Source organism: Colletotrichum fructicola (assembly GCF_000319635.2).
Source record: "Colletotrichum fructicola Nara gc5 chromosome Unknown KSG_Nara_v1_contig04, whole genome shotgun sequence".
Classification (NCBI taxonomy): domain Eukaryota; kingdom Fungi; phylum Ascomycota; class Sordariomycetes; order Glomerellales; family Glomerellaceae; genus Colletotrichum; species Colletotrichum fructicola.
This window is the reverse complement of record NW_027094054.1, coordinates 4,938,027-4,955,875: the sequence shown is the minus strand read 5'-3', so window position 1 is coordinate 4,955,875 and position 17,849 is coordinate 4,938,027. Positions and strand designations below refer to the sequence as shown.

Sequence of the window (17,849 nt, the reverse complement as noted above, 5' to 3'; positions counted from 1 at the left end):
TCGTTTATTCGGGCAGTAAAGGGGCAGTGGTATCAATGACGCTACCCATGGCACGAGATCTTGGCCAACACGGAATTCGGGTAGTTACAATTGCGCCAGGCTTATTTGAGACGGGCATGACCGCTCCCATGCGACCACAGGACCGTGAGATCCTTACTGGGGCTATGGAGTTTCCTCGGCGACCAGGACTGCCGGAGGAGTTCGCTAGGCTTGTGAAAGAGGCGATAGGGAATACCGTGTTGAACGGTGAAGTGATCCGGCTTGATGGCGGAGCTAGGCTGCCGAAGGTTTTCTAGCTCACTAGCAATGAGACAGAGGCGGTAAATCTTGATATCTACACAACTTGAGAATCAAGGAGCTTAGAGACAGGCAACTTTTGTGAATACAGTCCCCCGAAGAAAGAAAGTTTGACCTCATTCTGGACTCTGGGTCATACTCGCGTCGAATTGGTGCGTCTGTGACACTAGCAATCGTGGTCTGAAACAGGTCAGATAAGAAAAGAAAACACAGAAGGTGGCTGGAGGAGAAGCCCGCATAAGTTGTGTGCGGTAGTAGGTGATAGGTGGTGAATGGAGAAGACCCACATCTTCCGTCCATCACCTTCGCTGCTGTCTGTTCTGCAACGTTACCGCGATACTTCATGTGTGACAATTGCGCATCAGATTGGCTTTCCAAATGTACTCCTGGCTATTCAATATTAGGATCAGGTGGCGCAGGGAGCCTACCCCTGAGTTAAAGTTGTCGTGTGGAGTGAGTCCGAGTGAGACCGGGTGCTGTGCGGAGCGGGGACCCGGAAGCGGGTCTCGTACTTACTAGCCGTAAGGGCCGAATGAGGAAAACCCGACCCGACTACATGGCGACTGAGACTCAAACAGCAGTCACTGTGCGCTATCACCAAAGCAAAGCTGGTATACCGATCCACGGCGGTTAGAGCCGGTTTCACAAGCTCTCTCTTGTAATGTCCCTCTCGTGGAAGGATTTTCCTGCCTGACAGCTGCGCAGACTCGCCGAACGACAGCAGACTGCTCAGCTTGCAGTGGCTCTTCTGGCGAACTGAACAATGCTGCTAGTCCCTATCTCCCCTTCACCTAACTCTTACATTTTCCTTCCGATCAATGCGAAACGACCCGGGCAGCTTGCAGAAGACGAGGCCTTCAAGGCTCAGTCAAGCATGGGTGAAGGAGACCACATGCGCAGCTCGAATGATTGCTTGTGCCGTCAGCCACGATTTCCCTCAAGCCCCCAACGAATCATTCTTAATTAGCAAATAGCCTTTTTTGAACTGAAAGTCCGCCAGATGAATGTCCGCCCAGACCCCGGTTACAACCTGGAATGTCGGCGGAAACCCTGCGTGAGCAAAAGCCACCTTGCCTTCTAGTACTCCCGGTCGTCGACGCCGCCACTTCAGCAAGCGGGCTTCATGCACGGACGGCAGAATATGGCGGATTTTATTGCGAAATGAGAGCACCGACTATAAACCATGTGGTGAGATAATTCGCACGTCGGCTCAATAACTTAAATCTCGTGACATCTCCAGAGTCATAGACTGAACGCCATTCACATTCTGTATCTTCGTTCTCACTGCCCCTTCACGTACCCTAAGCCTAGATCAGCAACCCAACAACGTCTGCGCAACCAGAGTTTTGCAGAAAGCCCCAACACCATGTCACGTTACGCCGTAGCCCACCAGAACCCCCGCGGTCCGGGCGACGCCCGCCCTACGGCTCTCCAAATCATCGAAGATGAAAGTCTCGTCGGAAACCTAACCAGTAAGACAATATTCATCACTGGCGCGAACCAAGGCATCGGATTAGATACTGCTCGCGCCCTTTATGCAACCGGCGCCGATATCTTCCTAGGCGTTCGGAGCCACGAGAAGGGCGAGAAGGCCATCGCCGAGATCACAAACACCCCGAATCTCCCTAGAAGAGGATCACTCCAGGCTGTTGTCCTGTCACTCGACTCACTGGACTCCGTGCGCAAGGGAGCCGAGATTTTCCTAGCCAAGAGCGGGGGCAAGCTCAACATCCTCATCAACAACGCCGGTGTCATACAGCGCGAGAAGACGAAGACTGTTGACGGGTTTGAGTCACACTTTGGGATCAATCACATCGGGCACTTTCTTCTCTTCCAGCTGCTGCGACCCGCACTGCTGGCTTCGGTCACTCCGGAGTTCCACTCCCGCGTCGTGACCGTCTCCTCGATGGCTCACCGCGCGAGCGAAATCCGGTTCCACGACTTCAATTTTGAGGAAGAAGATTCCTTCACACAGTCAGTGGCCTATGGACACTCCAAGACGGCGAACATTTACTTCTCAAACGAGATTGAGAGGCGCTTCGGCTCTCAAGGCCTCCACTCGCTGTCTTTGCATCCCGGATCTATTATGACGAACATGTCCGCCGCGCAGCCCGTCGACGTGGAAGCAGCAAAGGCGGCGATGGGTGAAGAACTCTTCAACAAGATGATGAGCATCCTTAAGAACCCGGCTCAAGGGGCTGCCACTACTGTCTACGCCACCGTCAGCAAGGAGTGGGAGGGAAGAGGTGGCAGATATCTGAGCGATTGTGTCGAGGCTCACCCCACGTCCGCCGGATACAACATGATGTCGACAGACACAGGGTATGCGCCTTGGGCTTACCACGAGGGAAAGGCTACGTTGCTTTGGAAGGAGTCATGCAAGCTGGTCGGTATAGAGGAAGAATAACGCGAAGGTTGTCATGTTCAATTACTAGTATCTAGTACGCTTGGGTCCATACAAAGCGCCAGATCTGGCGAGATTAATGCAGGGCGGTAGGGGTAGAGATGGAAAGATTACCGATGACGAGATTAGACAAGTGTTGCAGAAGTAAGGATCATTCACGTATATAAAGTTGTGAGGCAACAATACAGAGAAGAAACTGCACTTCATTCTGCCCACGATCACTGTCCACCACGCGAGTGCCCCCTTATGAGCAGCCTCACATCCGTCAACAACCACATACGACCATACCCATTGGAAAACTCGGGATCCCGTCCGCTCTCCCATCGATAAACCAGTGAGGGCTGGAGTAGTAGTCGGGTCGGTGACGACCGGCGAATGCCCGGTGTTGTATGTTATTTTTGCCTCCCACGAGGGTGGGTGACGATTTCCAGCTTCTTGCGCCCGCGAGAATCTCGCTGTCCAGCAAAGTTTTTCTGACTTCTAACCAAGCTTGGTCAAAATGAAGAATTCTTGGAGGCTTCTCGACTGAGATACCGGCGGCAAAGGCCGTTGCGGCCGAATAATTGCGGCACAGACTGCATATGAAGAACACGCCGGCAGCGGCGTACAGCATCAACGTTCATCACACCATCACCCACATATCTTGCCCATTCTTCCTCCTCTTAATTTCCCTGGCGGCCATCATAAATGCCATCCCTAACGACAGACATGTTCCCGCAAACACCTGAGCACCAACGTAAGAACCGCCGGCAGCCGATATGAGAGCTCCCCCGATTGGCGGCCCGATCAAGCCCGCAAAGCTCACAATCGTGAAGATCATCCCGATACGAGTACCCTGCTTCTGCGGATCAGACGTGAGAGACGCCAGAGCGGACGGGAAGAGCGACTGAATTCCGCCGGTGGCCATGCCAGAAAAGGATGCCCAAGCATATAAGCCCGCTGGAGAGGAGACGGCGACCCAGGAATACAGAAGCAAAGCGCCTGCTCCAGCAGTAGGCACGAAGACGGTCAGGTTTCCGAACCTATCAGCGAGATGTGTGAGCCGGAGTCGGCCCACCATTCCAATGCCATTCATCATCATGATGAGGTTTAGCGAGTTGGCATATGACATGCCCTGAATGTCTCGAGCGTAGGCGGCGACGAAGAAGAAGGTGACATAGGCTCCCATCAGGCACTGTATCAATCATCAGCACGAACCCCTAATGGTTTCCCGTGTAGTGCGTGACCTACCAGGACAGAGCCACACGCATAGGATGTATACTCGAGCTCGCAGAACGCCGACCACTCGACAAACTGTCCCGTCTTACGGGGACGAACCCTCGGTCGTATGATCGCGACCGCAATCGCCAATCCACCAGCTTGAACAAATCCAATTGTTCTCATTGTCCACCCAAAGCCCACTCGCGGCAATAGTTGGCGTACCAGCATCGGGTACAATATGCCCCCGACTCCGCTGCCACAAGCCGTGATGCCAATCGCTAGCGACCGACGCTTATTGAAGTACGTTGACACGATAGCAACGGCCGGACAGAAGAGACAGCCACTACCGATGCCGACACAGATACCTTGCGCCAGGAATATCTGCCAATACTTCGTGCATGCTGACGTTGCTAATGTTCCGCTGGCCGTCAAGATAGCCCCGGAGATGGATAGTGGGCGGAAGAAGCCTGCGTCGGTCAAACGGCCAGTGAAGGTGCCGATGAAGAAGAGAAGGAAGACGTTTATGGACCCGATCCAGGAAATATCGGATGGTGGACGGTCAAGAGCCGTGACGTAGTAGCTCTGAAAGACGCCGTAGGAATTTATCACACCCCTAGTCAACGCTGTCAGGCATGTCTTGCTGAAGAAAATTCGAGGGTTTCCTCTGGCGGGGGAGCCAGGGGACCCGGGAGCCAACATACCACGTGTTCATCACGACCAGAAACGTCCCCAAGACTGCCAGATTTGATTATTAGTCCATGCGCAACGAACCAATGTCATCGCCACTCACCGCAAAGCCATGCCCAAAGGCCTCCATCAGGAGGAGGTCCCGGGTGAGCAAGGGAGCTCGAAGCTGCTACGCTGGGCACGAGTTCCGTGATGGTGTTGGTCCTGCAATCCTGTACATTGTTTGACTCCTCATTTCGGAAATCTCCTCGAGCGTCATTTCCATGGTCTAACCTCGGATCGGTAACGTATTTCGTCGTGTCATGGCCCGACCTCCTGTCAGTGGCGTCTTGCGCAGCATTTTGTGGCAGATCATGCTCTGTCTTTTCCGTGGCGTCTGCCCGGTCCGGGAAGCCAGTCGTGGCCGCCATTGAATATCGATCTCGGGTATAACCGAGTTCAACTCTCGAATTACCTGTCGAGGGAGTTAATTGTACGAGGTAGGTTAGGTGAGGGGAGAGAATGATGCTTCAAATAGGCGCTGGGTTTCTTCCGTCTTCTTGTCCACCGGATCCTGTCAGTCGTGGTTGAATATCTCTATAACCAGATAATTGAACAGCTGAAAATTTATCGCTGAAAAAGCTCCAGTCCAGTCAAGAAACGAAAATATTCAGCGGGGCAACTAACTACAACCGATAACAAAATTGTATTGAGAGTGGCCATCGAAAGGAGTGTAAGGCGTACTTGACGAGATGATCAATAACCAAATATCTCCACAACTCCCAGCTTGGAACCTGTCCATGGATTCCGCGGATTCCAGGCCTTGTCTAGGCATTATCTTCGGATATGCTCTCATAGCCACCAGATCAGAAATTTATACTGTGTCTGTCGCTGCCGGCGATCTCAAGATTTTTTACACGCCACTGATCCTAAATGGTATCAGCGTTCAGGGTCACTAGTGGCTTCGAGAAAGGTGGATCGCGAGATGCTGGAATTTCCAGCGGAGCATGATGTCAAGCCGGTGATTGAAGTCTTTCCAGTCTCCGAGAATGACGTCAAACAAGCTATTGAGAAGTCAAAATCCGTGAACATGCATTTCCGGTCAGTTCTCGGGGTGTAGGAAGCTATTTGTATTTCTGTGTTCGACGTAGGGTACGATGTTGAGGTACTCTTTATCTTTGGTAGATTTCCTTTGGAATGAAAGTTTTGGTCATCAAAGCCACGGACCCAGTAAACCAGCGTTTGTCTTCCCAAAAAGTCATTCGTGCGTCATCTACGTCTGTGAAATTGTATGTGACCATCCTCCTCCAGTGAGAATTATGGACGTGTCGGTGATCACCTTGGTCGGCTGTAAAGAAACTGAGGACAGTATCTTCTCACCTCCCTTCCAACTCGTTTTTTGGCTTTACGCTTTCTTTTAACCCCAATTAGAAGAGAGAATTGATCAAGATCAACAGCAATTGTTCAGCTTGACACTGGCTTGCGGTTTGTGCGCCACCCCTTTCATCAGAATAGAACCTTCCCAACCAAGCTGTATAATGCGCCAGGATGTTGGGCTACCCTACCACATCACATCCCGACATCGAATTAAAGCATTCCAGTGATGGTTCAAACCAGACATATTGCTACAGTCCATAAGCGTCGATTAGTAAGATACTCACGGAAAGGAACCTGTTTGGCACCGGCAGTTATCGCCTTGTCGTACGGCAAGATTCTGTTTTGCTAGATGTGATTGTTCAGCCAAAGACCCGATCATGTTTACTTCCGAACACATCAGTCACTAATCAAAGGGGCTCTGATAGGACATCTTCAGGTAAAAGAACATGCGGACTAAGCGGCGTCCGGATGTATAGCGGGTCTAACCCTTTTACCGAAACTACTGCCGCTTTGCTTGACTCTGCCCCTGGAACCCGAGCCCCTGTAAGTCATTACAGACCACACAACCGACAAGTCGCCCAATAGAAACAGGTACTTACACTGGCGAACATTACTGTTTTTGATGATCGTGGGTTGCAGCGGGGTCATGATGGGTATATATGGTCTTTGTCATTGATTCTGCGCTCATTTGTCTGAGTTGGCCTTTATTGATTGCAGCAGATGCAGCCAACCGTTTATCCTCCATCAACCTTGACTATCTTTTATTTCGTGGCAGTCCTCTCATCATGCCAGTTATTCCGACTCTCCTGGAAAGGGACAAGGAGTACTATGCCCTTGACTTCAGCAGTAATCTACCTCCCGGGACGGATACGGTGGATCAGCTTGACAACAATCAGAGACAGCCAAGGCCCCCGTCTGAGCCTCACAGATCCGTGCCAGAGTGGCCTCCTGAGGAGGAGCGGAAAGGGAAATGGATTTCAGCGTATCTTAACACAGTAAGACCATTTTCCGTGCGAAAGCTGGACGACAATACGATTGCGTGAAGACACTGACTTGTGGTCTTTCTCCTCATAGCTTGACCCTGAGACTGAATATGACCAAATCATCAAAACTGCGAACTTCTTCTCTGGCAATACATTTGCCGTTGCAATGGGATACTGCTCCACGTTCGTGATGTTGACGCAGCCCCCTGGGGGCGCTGCGGCCATTCACTTCGGGGCCAGAGCATTTAAGCGTCCCCACCGACGCTTTTACAAGACAGCAGACCAGCTCCTAGACTGGATGTGGTACGGCAGTGCGTCCGAGGAGACAAAACGAGGAATCGAGGCTGTGAACAGGCTACACAAAACCATCTGGAAGAACACCCCAGAAGCCTTCAGCAACCCTCCAGAAGGTCAGATGTCCGTAATCGGGTCGGCTGTGTTCGAGACGTATCTGCGGAAGCTTGTTGGGGCGAAGAATCAGATGCCTCATCCTCACGTCGCGGCCGCGTGGCCTGCATGGGCAGAAAGGGTTTTGGCGCAATTTCGAACGGAGCCCGCGGACGGGAGCCGTAGCTTTGGAGTCAACTTTCCAAGAACATGGGACGAACTTGAAGGCTTTTATCGCTGGTTTCAGGACTTGCCTTTCGACAAATGGACGAATTCGGAAGATAGGGAGAAAGGCCACGCCATTGCTGAGGCTTTCGTAAACCAGTTCAGCACGCTGTGGTTTCCCAAGTAAGTTGCGCCAACGAGTCAACGCCCCGAACACTTCATGTGGATTTCTCGAACACTGGAGATGGCTAATCGACTGAACGCAGACATCTTCACTGGTTTGGCCGCCAGATGCTTCTGACTGTTCTTGCTCCCAAAGTCCGTGAACAGCAAAGTATCGGTCACCCGAACCCTTCGCTTGAACGTTTGATTAAGCTTGGATTGAAGATACAATTTGACTTAATTGATAGAATGCCAGACCCGGTCAAGCCAATGCTCTTTGAGGAGTACCAGGCCGTTAAGAAGTGGGGTTGGGGGCAAATAGATGCCGACGTCACTCGGCAATGGGAGCGCAAGGGTCGGGTAACCGATTTCTGTCTAGTAGTGATTGTATTTTTTTGTGCGCTTGGGGTTTTATGGTCCAGGTAGACTTTCGATTGCGAACCAACCAAACTAAGAGGCTTTATTAATTGAGGAACTTCTCAATGGGGCTCCATTTAAACCATAGGGATTTCTCTGCGTCGCGTACACCGCCCGCAAAGGCCAGCTTCCGTGGCCAACATTCAAGAGGGGGCCCCTCCTCAGAGCCATTGGTCAATTCAAGTCGTTCATAAGCAGTGTTAAATGCTCCAGAGCCTTTTCTCTCCGTATACACTTGTCATAGGATCGACTGAGGCTTGCCTGAAGGCATATGAAGGATGACGAATTCTATCACTCTCGTTCCCATAACCCGCTAGATTGTCTCAATGACTCCGCCTTAATTCGGCAGCTGGCGTTCCGTTGGTGAGAGTATGAGAGATGTCTTGCTTCCCCATTCCCCGCATACCACCGTCAAATCTATGACCACCATCACCTCGTCGCAGCCGGAGAGTCAAAGAGCGTCGCGCCGGCTTTTCAAGCTTCTTGGTTCGGGCTTTGAAGCCCGTCCACACCACCCTTAGCGGTTGAGTCGGAGAGACTACGGACACACATGTGGTTTTTATTTCTGTCTTCCGCACGACTTGTTCTGTATTGTCGAATGCTTCTCGGAACCTTTTACCGATCTTTGGAGGCGGAGGTTCAGATCGTACGTTCGTGTTCGCTGCATCGGTACCTCCGGTCGATCCATAGTAACGTTAGATAGATAAATATACATACAACACGACTTCTATTGCTCACTGTGTCGACATGATGTCAACTTGCGTTTAACTGTATTATTAGAATATCGTCCGATGCTACAATCAACCACCACCATGGCCGAGGATAATACTCCCCAACGACAATTCATGCCACTCACCAAGACCTACCACTACAAAGCAAACGACCTGATCTCTCCCTCTAGACTTGAGCTCTCGGCAGCTGGCAAGAATGTTGTCATTACTGGCGGCGGCACCGGCATAGGCAAATCGATCGCCCTTTGCTTCGCCAAGGCCGGTGCGAGTTCCGTCTGTATTATTGGCCGACGGCTCGACCGTTTTGAGATTGCTGTCGCAGAGATCCGCGGCGCCGCCAACCCCAGAACTTATATTTAGCGGCGTGGCAATGTCCTTATGAGGTTGATTGGATAACATGTATGGAAAGCGAGATCAGATGAACAAAAGAAGGCTGTGGCTTTTGGTTCTGTCAAGGCCTTGTTGATGGAAGATGTCTCCTCCATATGACAGGCCTTGGACATCTAGGGTATTTTACTCACTTATTCCTCAAATCAAGAGGCAATCCGCTCAGGTTCTTTCAGGTGCAATAGCTCGTTTATATCTCCACGCTACCAACCAAAACCCCTCTAACAGACAAAATATATTCATTAGCTAGGGCTACAAGATGTTGGGAACTCGTTTCACCAAGGATTCGCCAATCGATAATTCCAGCACCCGTCCCATATTTAACACGTAGCATTCTTGGCGGCCTGAAGAAGCCTACCTACCTATTTGGACACTAGCGCTGTTTATGCGGGGAGAAGGATCATTCTCATGCTGTTAGACAAACGATGTTGATTTAATGCAATACCACTGAGGTCCATTGATCAAAAGGTGATTGTTCTGCTTGATTGAGGGATTTCCTCCTATACCGGTCCGAGCGGGGTTCTGTCTTGTATTTTACCCATCATCACCGGTTCTTGCATATTATTCAATGCATTTCTAGCATCCCTTTATCCAGACACAGTCGTCAATCCAACAAAAGGTCCAAGTTAGCTTTAGAGTATTTATCACAATGAGAATGCTTACATAAACGTTGTTTTGATGCCTAACGTGTAGTAGTAAGGTATGCAATATTATAATATGTAGTATTTTGATATAATATCAATCGTCCTATCGCGTTATAGAGCGATATGTCAGATGTAACTTCCTTTCACTCATCCATAAGCTCGAACGTGTCGGCGCAATTCTTGCGCAGTTGAGCCACTGCGTCCGGTTCGAGAGTCAAGCTGATTGGCAGCGGCCGTCCTTCAGCAGTGGCTGAAGAATTCATTACATCAATGATATGAGAAACCCCTCTTGCGGGGTCTCCAGGCTGCTGATGATGCGCTCCCTTGAACTGAGCATACAGCGAATCGACGGTGGACCTGTATTTCGGGATCTTCGTTTCCACGTGGAAGACTTCCCGTTTTGCGCCTTCTAGAGTGTCTATTACCAGTTGGCGCGGCATGCGTTAGTGGCCACTATATGCTTGTACTGTAGAATTTGAAGAGCTCTTGTTAGTAAAATGACTCGAGAGAGTGATCTGATTTATCGCTTGAACTCAGTGCTATCAGCCCCCGGGATCTATGCAAATAGAGTGGGCAGGTTAACATTACGGTAATCTATCCAAATGAACAAAACTCAAGTTTCTTGTGCCCCAACACGAGCAGTGCTTGCTATGCCAATCCTTACCGCGTGCAGGAGCTGACATGTGGACCCTGTTCATGAGCCCTTACAAAAGACAGAGGTCGCACTCTCACGTAAGGTAGATGCGATATTCACGCGAACTAGCATCACGGACACCGCCATTGTAATCATCAAAAGATGAGACTGACAAGCCTTCTCGCTGTAGCGGCTTTTACTATCACTTCGATCGAGGCTTGTGCTAAATACAAAAACTGCTGGTAATTCATCCTCAGATTCCCCTGACTACTAGTTGAGGTAGATCGACATGTTACTCATTAATCGCTAGGTGTGAAAGAGCGCTAGGTGTGAAAGAGATGGCATCGTGGATCAAGGGAAGACACAAGACAACGTCCCTTGGGACGTTGATACGGCCAAGGCTTGTGCCGAGAACTCCGGGACGATTGGGTACTACGGTCAGAACTTCAAAGAATGCTTCCGTTACAAGAAGTTATGGTGGGCGGTGCCTCCGGACACAGCCATCAATAACTGCGATTGGGCAAAGGTTAGTCAAACCGTGTGACTGTTGCGACATTGTAATGAGAAATCTAATGGTATGATTCCAGTCATGCATCATTGCCGGAGGGTCTACGGGGTATTGTCGCGACAAGATTTAAATGCACTGGGTACTTGAAAGCTGCGATTTCGGACAGATTATTCCGTCCGTGAAAACTTGTGGTCGATTCAGTTTCCTCAACCAACTTGAGATCTCACGCACTCCATTCACGTAAGGAGAAACACAACCTAGGCAGAGGCGGGAAGAGAGCTTAGATGAGAGATGCGAGCCAGCGAAAGCCACCTTTGGGAAATAGTGCTAGTTAGATTGAGTTCGAAGCACTGTGTAGTCGAGCGTATAGTAGCCTTGATTTAGATTGTTCATGAATCAATTCGTCTCCCTACCTATAGTAGCTATCAAGTTGCATGCGGATCACCTCATGAATCGATTGAAAGATGCGCCAGTACAGACCTGACTCCTGTGCTAGGATAGTGCCAATACCAACCGAGAAGACAATAAGCCATATGCGTGAGTACACGCGATGGTTCTATGCCAGGTTCCGCGCAACCTTCGACTCCCACGGAGGGTTCAACTCTGGCGGGAAAGATATGTGTAATCTGTGTCTCATCATGAGTAAGAAATATTGTCTTGCACAGACTGATAATCTCGTAGGTAGTCACATGTAGAGCTTACGAGTCAGATAGAAGCAATGTTCTGCATACCGTTATATAAATAAACTTACAATTATGGGTTAGCTAGCGATTGCCATTCATGATACGGCTCAGGGCACCTACGATACGGCGCCATTTCCTTCGCGTCGAGAGATTTAGAAATTAAAATATTGCCAACGGTTAACTCCATCCTACAGAATAGAAGACACAGCCACTCAATGAGACACAGAAAGTCGGTAATACCGACGAGTGCTGCTCATATGCGCCTCTCTCTAAACCACTAGCTATATAAAATTCGTTATGATCCGCCCAACCCATCAAAGTAGGTCACCTTGCTAGTCATTCCAATTCTTCCAGAAACATCAGAATTCTAAGTAGAAATACGGTCGTTTCCGGTCAGTATTCTATAATCCCGCTTCAATAATTTCTCAGCTAATATTCCAAGTATATTTTCCAACTGACCATGAAGGCTATATGGCTTCTCTCTGTTGCTACGCTGTCCTTGACTGTTCAGGCTTGCGACTCTTATAAGTACTGCGCTTGCACAAACAAAGACGGGACTACGAATGACGATATCACCAACATAATATGCGAAAATACCCCTCGCATCCATGACCAGGGGTTCATGGAATGTAAGCTCTATAAGAACATCTTTGGGCCGGGAGTCAAACTGGCATTCGATAATTGCAAGTTTCGCAAAGCCTGTCAGGCTCAGGGTGCTATGGGCGATTCAAGGTGCAGAGCTAAGGTTGGCATTTTCAAGGCATAAGCGTATGTTTGGCATGGGTCTCTAAATTATGATCTGGTAGCTGACGGTCAACCTGCGACCACATCTCTCAATGCCTCTTTGACAGCTTCTCAAGTTCTCCAAAGAGGTCTTACTGAATACACATGTGAGGCTATGACGTGGCTTTTGAGACGAAGTGAAATCTGAAGTGACATCGCTTTCCCCAACCGAGGCGTTCCCTGATATGTAGCGGAACCCTTGAGATTAAACACTTCATAAGAAGTCCCAATGCTTCCCCGTGATTCGCCCATAGACTTTTCGCATTCACAATTCTTTTTTAGTATTCTAGAGCCCGCGTCTCTTTTCTCTTCGCTCGTATTTCATCAACCCAAACGGGAAGGACAATGGAAGAGCATTCCCGGATCCACTCCACCCACACCTTAACTCAACGGCAACCGGAGTTCTCGGGCCCCGCTTCGTGTTGTCCATGTGTATGACCTTGTTGAATCCGGAACTACATCTCGATTTCGGTAACTTCATTGAGGTTATTAAGAAGACTTCAGTAGGCTTGACGAGAGAATCTGGCCTGTCCATTGTCCAACGCGAACCAGTTTCTTCTTACAATCGTCATTCTTTCATTACAGTAGAAAATGCGTGCGATTCCAGTCATTCGTCTTCTTTTTGGGCAACAAGTCCTCCAGATCTTCGCTGTCGATGTCGGCCAAGCCAGCAACTACTATGTTTCCGCCGAAGTTGCTCAACAGTATAGCTGTGGCGACGCTTGTCAGCAGGCAATCGCGGAAGGCAATGCAGAAGACCTTAAAATCTACGGCACTCGTTTCGACTACGACTTCTACAAAACTGCAGCCAACTTCTCTGGCTCGAAACCTGGCGATGTTCTCAAATTCGAGCTGAATCCCCCATCCAATCTCAGCACACCTGCTGGTGTCGCTGCGTACAAAATTCAGTACACGAGTACCGACATCAACGGCTCTTATGTGCCTGTCACCGGCTTTATTGCTTTACCTTTTGCTCGGACTACGGAACCCTTCAACTGAGTCGCGTATGCCCACGGTACTAGTGGAGTCTTCCGCGGCTGTGCACCCTCGACCTCCGCGAGCCTGTACGACTATACGAGCTGGAACCAACTTGTCATTGCGGGATACGCCGTTGTGGCTACGGACTATGCTGGTCTTGGCAACAACTACACGTCTCATAAGTAAGTGACGAGCGCAGCCAATGCCAATGACACATATTGGTCTGTTATTGCCGCTCGCAACGCCTTTCCAAATGTATTGTCGTACAACTGGACATCCATCGGTCACTCGCAAGGTGGCGGCGCAGTATGGAAGTTGTCAGAGCACAGTCTTGTCCAGGATCCAGCCAGCGGGTACTTGGGAGGTGTCGCCGTTGCGCCTGTCTCCAAGATCTACGATGCACTTGTTTCTCTTGACGAGCTCCGAAAACTCCTTGAAAGTTCAGGATCAAACTCACCCCTCTCGTTGGGTGTATTGCCGTCTGCTGTGCTCGGAGTCAAGGCAACTTTTCCAGATTACGAAGCTCCAGTCATTTCGCAGACGATGAGGACCAGAATCGAGCTTGCAAAGATCGGCCAGTTCTGCGACGCCGCCATCTCAGGTCTCACGAGCGATCTGGGCTTCGACGCTCTATCTAACTTCACCGCCGAGTCGGACACGATCTTGAAGCAATTCCAGGAGTTGAACGCTCCTGCTCAAGGTGATAGTGCTTCCAAGCCCCTACTTTTGATTCTTGGAGAGGAGGATACTATTGTTTCGGAGGAGTCCGGTACTGCTTCATGGAAGGACTCTTGTGAGCACGGGAATATCATTCACTTGAGTGTATACCCGGGCCTAGATCACAGTGCTGTTTTGACGGCTGCGACGCCTGAGTGGCTCAGGTTCATCCAGGATCGTTTCGCTTCGAATCCGGTTGAGAACCAATGTGTCAACGAGACTAAGATCCCGTTCGATCTTGACAACGCTCAGCGGCCGCTGGACACATACTAATCAGATTCTATCATCGGATGCTCAAGCCACAGGCGTACATTGATAGATCTCGAATTCTTCATCAAGTACATCTTGAAAATATGGTGTGCCCGAATATTTAGTCACAGCCTTTGATGCACGGTAAGACGAGGCTAATTCTTAGTATGTCGACTAATGCGCAATCTCACTCTGTACTTATTTCCTAAAACATATTTGAGGATAACCTTGGCTAGTTGCAACATAATTACATTCATCCAATTCACTAGCCAGAGCTTGTATCAAATTCGCTTTGTGATACTCTCGCTTCATCCTGCTGGGGTTATTGAGATGTTGGCGTTCTTTCCTCCTTCATTGGGCAGTCCAAAAGCTGCTTTCCATGTGATTGATTTCATAGTGCATATCGAAACGGACCCGAGGGATCTACATTTCCATTGTCGCAATCTCGTCTTACCTGCGCACTAATGCATGAGACTGTAATGTCGATTTCCTCCCCCAGGGTTGCTCATTGGCAGCCGCTGGGCGATCTCGGTCATCTTGGCTGTGAGCCTGAGTCAGCCCCACATGGTAAGTACGCCATATTACATCGGTGCTCAAAACGTACTCACCCTCAATTGGCTGACACCGGCTGCTTTTCGATTCTGCCTTGCTTACTTGAGAACACATCACAAGGACAAATTTGGCTTCTGAGGGACGTTTCCTTGCCACAGTTCAAGAAGGCAGACATCAGTCTACCAACAATTCGTCCAAACTCGCTCTCGAACTCAGAGGGCACAAGGATCGAAGGTGAATGTCTGTTTAATGCATTTCAGAGATACCCAAACGACCAATCACTCACAAAGACAATTCTATTGGTAGTCATGTTCAGCTCACATTCAAACCTTGGCTGACTCTTTTGGCTCTAGACTTCCTCAAAACACGGCGAAGAAAATGACTATGTCTCTCGTCACAATTAATGACTTCTCGGAGTGCGATATCTGCTCTGATATCTGGAGCAGACTTGGCGATTCTTCCGACAACGCACAGAGTACATCAATCAATCTCGGCTCTTTTGAGGAGGCACTACGTTCCAATTGCAAAAGGCACAAGCCCCTGGTTGAGTGGTTCAAGAAGTTTTGCGATGAGCCAAATCAAACTTTCCGCCCCTCGAAAACATTCAAGGACGTAGGCATTCATCGCCCTCGCCCAGGCGTTCTCGCTTTGACAGAATCCATCCAACATCTCAGCCGTTGTGCCGAGCTTTGCCTAATTAGAAGGGATTCTGTAAAGAACCATCCCGGCATCGCTCGCCTCCTGGACCCCAAATGGGTTAATTTGAGCGTCATCGACCACTGGCTGAAGCAATGCGTAGCCTCTCACGGCACAAAGTGCGAGAATCCAGTGAAGATATGGCCATATCGCCCAGCCTGGGTCGTCGATACAAAAACCAAATGTTTGGTACCAGGAGTCATTTGCGCCAGCTTTTTTGCGTTGAGCTACAGATGGGGAAAAGCTCCCGAGTTGCACATTCAACCTGACACCATGTCAAACCTCCAGAGGCCCAACTCCCTTGACGATCTTGCTATCGCCACCCAACTTGCACCTATGGTTCGGCACGCCATAGCCCTGACTTCTTCGGTCGGTCAGCGTTATCTCTGGGTTGATACTCTTTGCATCGACCATTCTCGTATTGCCGACAGCACAGCACAACTCCAGAATATGGGGGCCATATATGCGAATGCCTCTCTAACCATCGTTGCCCTAGACCGGGATGCTGAAGATGGCTTTCCAGGCCTTAGAGACATCTCCCGGGAAAAGGATCAGGACGACGAAGGTCCCATTCAATTCGGTGACGAGCAGTTCATTTTGGATAAGCTCAACTACTTTGGTCTCACCTCATGGAGTATGTACCACGAACGTGCTTGGACGTTTCAGGAGTTCAATATGTCTCCTAGACGACTCATCTTCAGCAAAGACTCACTACACTGGATCTGTCAGTGCAGTGTATGGGAAGAGCATTTGCACCACGGGATCGAAGCCGGGAAGTACCTAAATCCTCGCGTGGGGGAAATCATGCGCGGCATGCCGAACATCAGGTCACTCAGCAATCTGATCGGCTACTACAACGAAATGAAGTTATCCTACGATGAGGATTGTCTGCCCGGCATAACTGGATTACTTGCTGTGTTCAGCCGCTGCTTCTCCGGAGGGTTCTTTTGTGGCATCCCTGAAATGTTTCTCGAAACCTCACTTAGCTGGCGACCTACCTGGTATCACACCGACCTCCGACGACGAATACATTCCGACCGCTTCGATACAAGTCGACTCCATCCATGCCTTCTCCCATCTTGGTCGTGGATCGGATGGGAAGGACTTGTTGATATTGGAAGCTTGGAAGCTGGTCCGGCGAATCCGAAGACTTGGAAAATCAAGGATACGATCCCGATCACAACATGGTATGCTTGCAGTTCTCCAAAGACGGGGCAGAAGCGCAAGATCAAACCTATCTGGTACGAGAATCGGGAACTTTATAAAGATTTTGAAAGGCCCCTCCCGCCCGGCTGGACTCGAAACGTAATCCGAAAGGTAACCAATCCGGGATACGGGGATGGACAGGACGGAGATGTTCTGCTGTATCCGGACGGATGCGATGAATATACCTTTCGGCACCGCAACATGACTGAAAATCGTGATGAACACGAATGGCACTGGCCGTTTCCAGTGCCGGATATCGACGAATCTACACAGCCATATATGCCAGAACAGACGCCATACCTTTGTTGCGACACTCGCCGTGCCTTTGTCTTTGCTTTTCAGGCAGGCGACGATAACGACATCACGGGATACAAGTCAGGTCAATACAATAAAGTGGAGCTTTACAACAAGAAGAAAGTTGTCATAGGGAGCCTTCATTTACACAACAAGCAGCAATTGGAACATTTTCCACCGTCAGAGTCCGATTGGGCTAGGGCGAAAGAGGTCGAGTTGGTTCCTATCAGTCGGGCACGCGGGTACAAGCAGACTTTTGATGATAGTCTCGGCTGTTACACGGCTCCTTTCACTTCTTGGGAGGTATATAGCGTACTGTGGGTGGAGTGGATTGATGGCGTTGCTCACCGTCTTGCATGTGGCGAAGTCCCCAAGGCAGCATGGGAGGAGTTGGCTTTGGAAGACGTCTCCCTCATTCTAGGATGATTGAAGAGAACGATCAACACGCTTTCCACAATCGTTACATCAATAATTTAAGGCTCTCTGAACTAGAGTACCTCTCCAGGGGAAGTGGTCTTTGTCGACTCTGCCAACTGCTTATAGGTTGTAACTCTAACCTATAGGTATGTCCCTGGTCGATAAGTACCTAGCTGAAAAAAGCCCTCTCATTCCTTTCTCGTCAAATATGCTTTCATGGTTCGAATGGCGGCATTGGTCTCCATGCACTTCAGTGATGAACCGAGAGACTCGATTCCATCGGTTCTGCTAGAACAAACTAAACCTTTCTTT

At 49.7% G+C, this 17,849-nt stretch overlaps 7 protein-coding genes across 7 annotated transcripts; 6 read left to right on the top strand and 1 right to left on the bottom strand.

Annotated features, from left to right (window-relative positions):
• Positions 1-1,663: 1,663 nt before the first annotated feature.
• On the top strand, positions 1,664-2,704 carry CGGC5_v008201 (Retinol dehydrogenase 12; the record flags this gene model as incomplete). Its single annotated transcript, XM_032024567.1, has 1 exon — positions 1,664-2,704. One exon carries the CDS (start codon positions 1,664-1,666, stop codon positions 2,702-2,704), a length of 1,041 nt encoding a protein of 346 aa, XP_031892080.1.
• A 619-nt stretch (positions 2,705-3,323) lies between these two features.
• Positions 3,324-4,998, bottom strand: asaE-9 (MFS transporter asaE; the record flags this gene model as incomplete). The annotated part of the gene is made up of 5 exons (XM_066151985.1): positions 3,324-3,875; positions 3,932-4,514; positions 4,603-4,636; positions 4,692-4,792; positions 4,862-4,998. The coding sequence occupies 5 exons, from the start codon at positions 4,996-4,998 to the stop codon at positions 3,324-3,326; spliced, it is 1,407 nt and encodes a 468-aa protein (XP_066008746.1).
• Positions 4,999-6,729: 1,731 nt separating this feature from the next.
• Positions 6,730-7,666, top strand: CGGC5_v008199 (uncharacterized protein; the record flags this gene model as incomplete). The annotated part of the gene is made up of 2 exons (XM_032024545.1): positions 6,730-6,939; positions 7,019-7,666. 2 exons carry the CDS (start codon positions 6,730-6,732, stop codon positions 7,664-7,666), a joined length of 858 nt encoding a protein of 285 aa, XP_031892082.1.
• Positions 7,667-8,870: 1,204 nt separating this feature from the next.
• On the top strand, positions 8,871-9,149 carry decr-1.3 (putative 2,4-dienoyl-CoA reductase 3; the record flags this gene model as incomplete). Its single annotated transcript, XM_032024534.1, has 1 exon — positions 8,871-9,149. One exon carries the CDS (start codon positions 8,871-8,873, stop codon positions 9,147-9,149), a length of 279 nt encoding a protein of 92 aa, XP_031892083.1.
• Positions 9,150-13,019: 3,870 nt separating this feature from the next.
• Positions 13,020-13,427, top strand: CGGC5_v008197 (uncharacterized protein; the record flags this gene model as incomplete). The annotated part of the gene is made up of 1 exon (XM_032024501.1): positions 13,020-13,427. The coding sequence occupies one exon, from the start codon at positions 13,020-13,022 to the stop codon at positions 13,425-13,427; it is 408 nt and encodes a 135-aa protein (XP_031892086.1).
• A 522-nt stretch (positions 13,428-13,949) lies between these two features.
• Positions 13,950-14,396, top strand: CGGC5_v008196 (uncharacterized protein; the record flags this gene model as incomplete). The annotated part of the gene is made up of 1 exon (XM_032024489.1): positions 13,950-14,396. One exon carries the CDS (start codon positions 13,950-13,952, stop codon positions 14,394-14,396), a length of 447 nt encoding a protein of 148 aa, XP_031891737.1.
• Positions 14,397-15,893: 1,497 nt separating this feature from the next.
• Positions 15,894-17,546, top strand: CGGC5_v008195 (uncharacterized protein; the record flags this gene model as incomplete). Its single annotated transcript, XM_032024478.1, has 1 exon — positions 15,894-17,546. The coding sequence occupies one exon, from the start codon at positions 15,894-15,896 to the stop codon at positions 17,544-17,546; it is 1,653 nt and encodes a 550-aa protein (XP_031891736.1).
• Between the last annotated feature and the right edge of the window lie 303 nt (positions 17,547-17,849).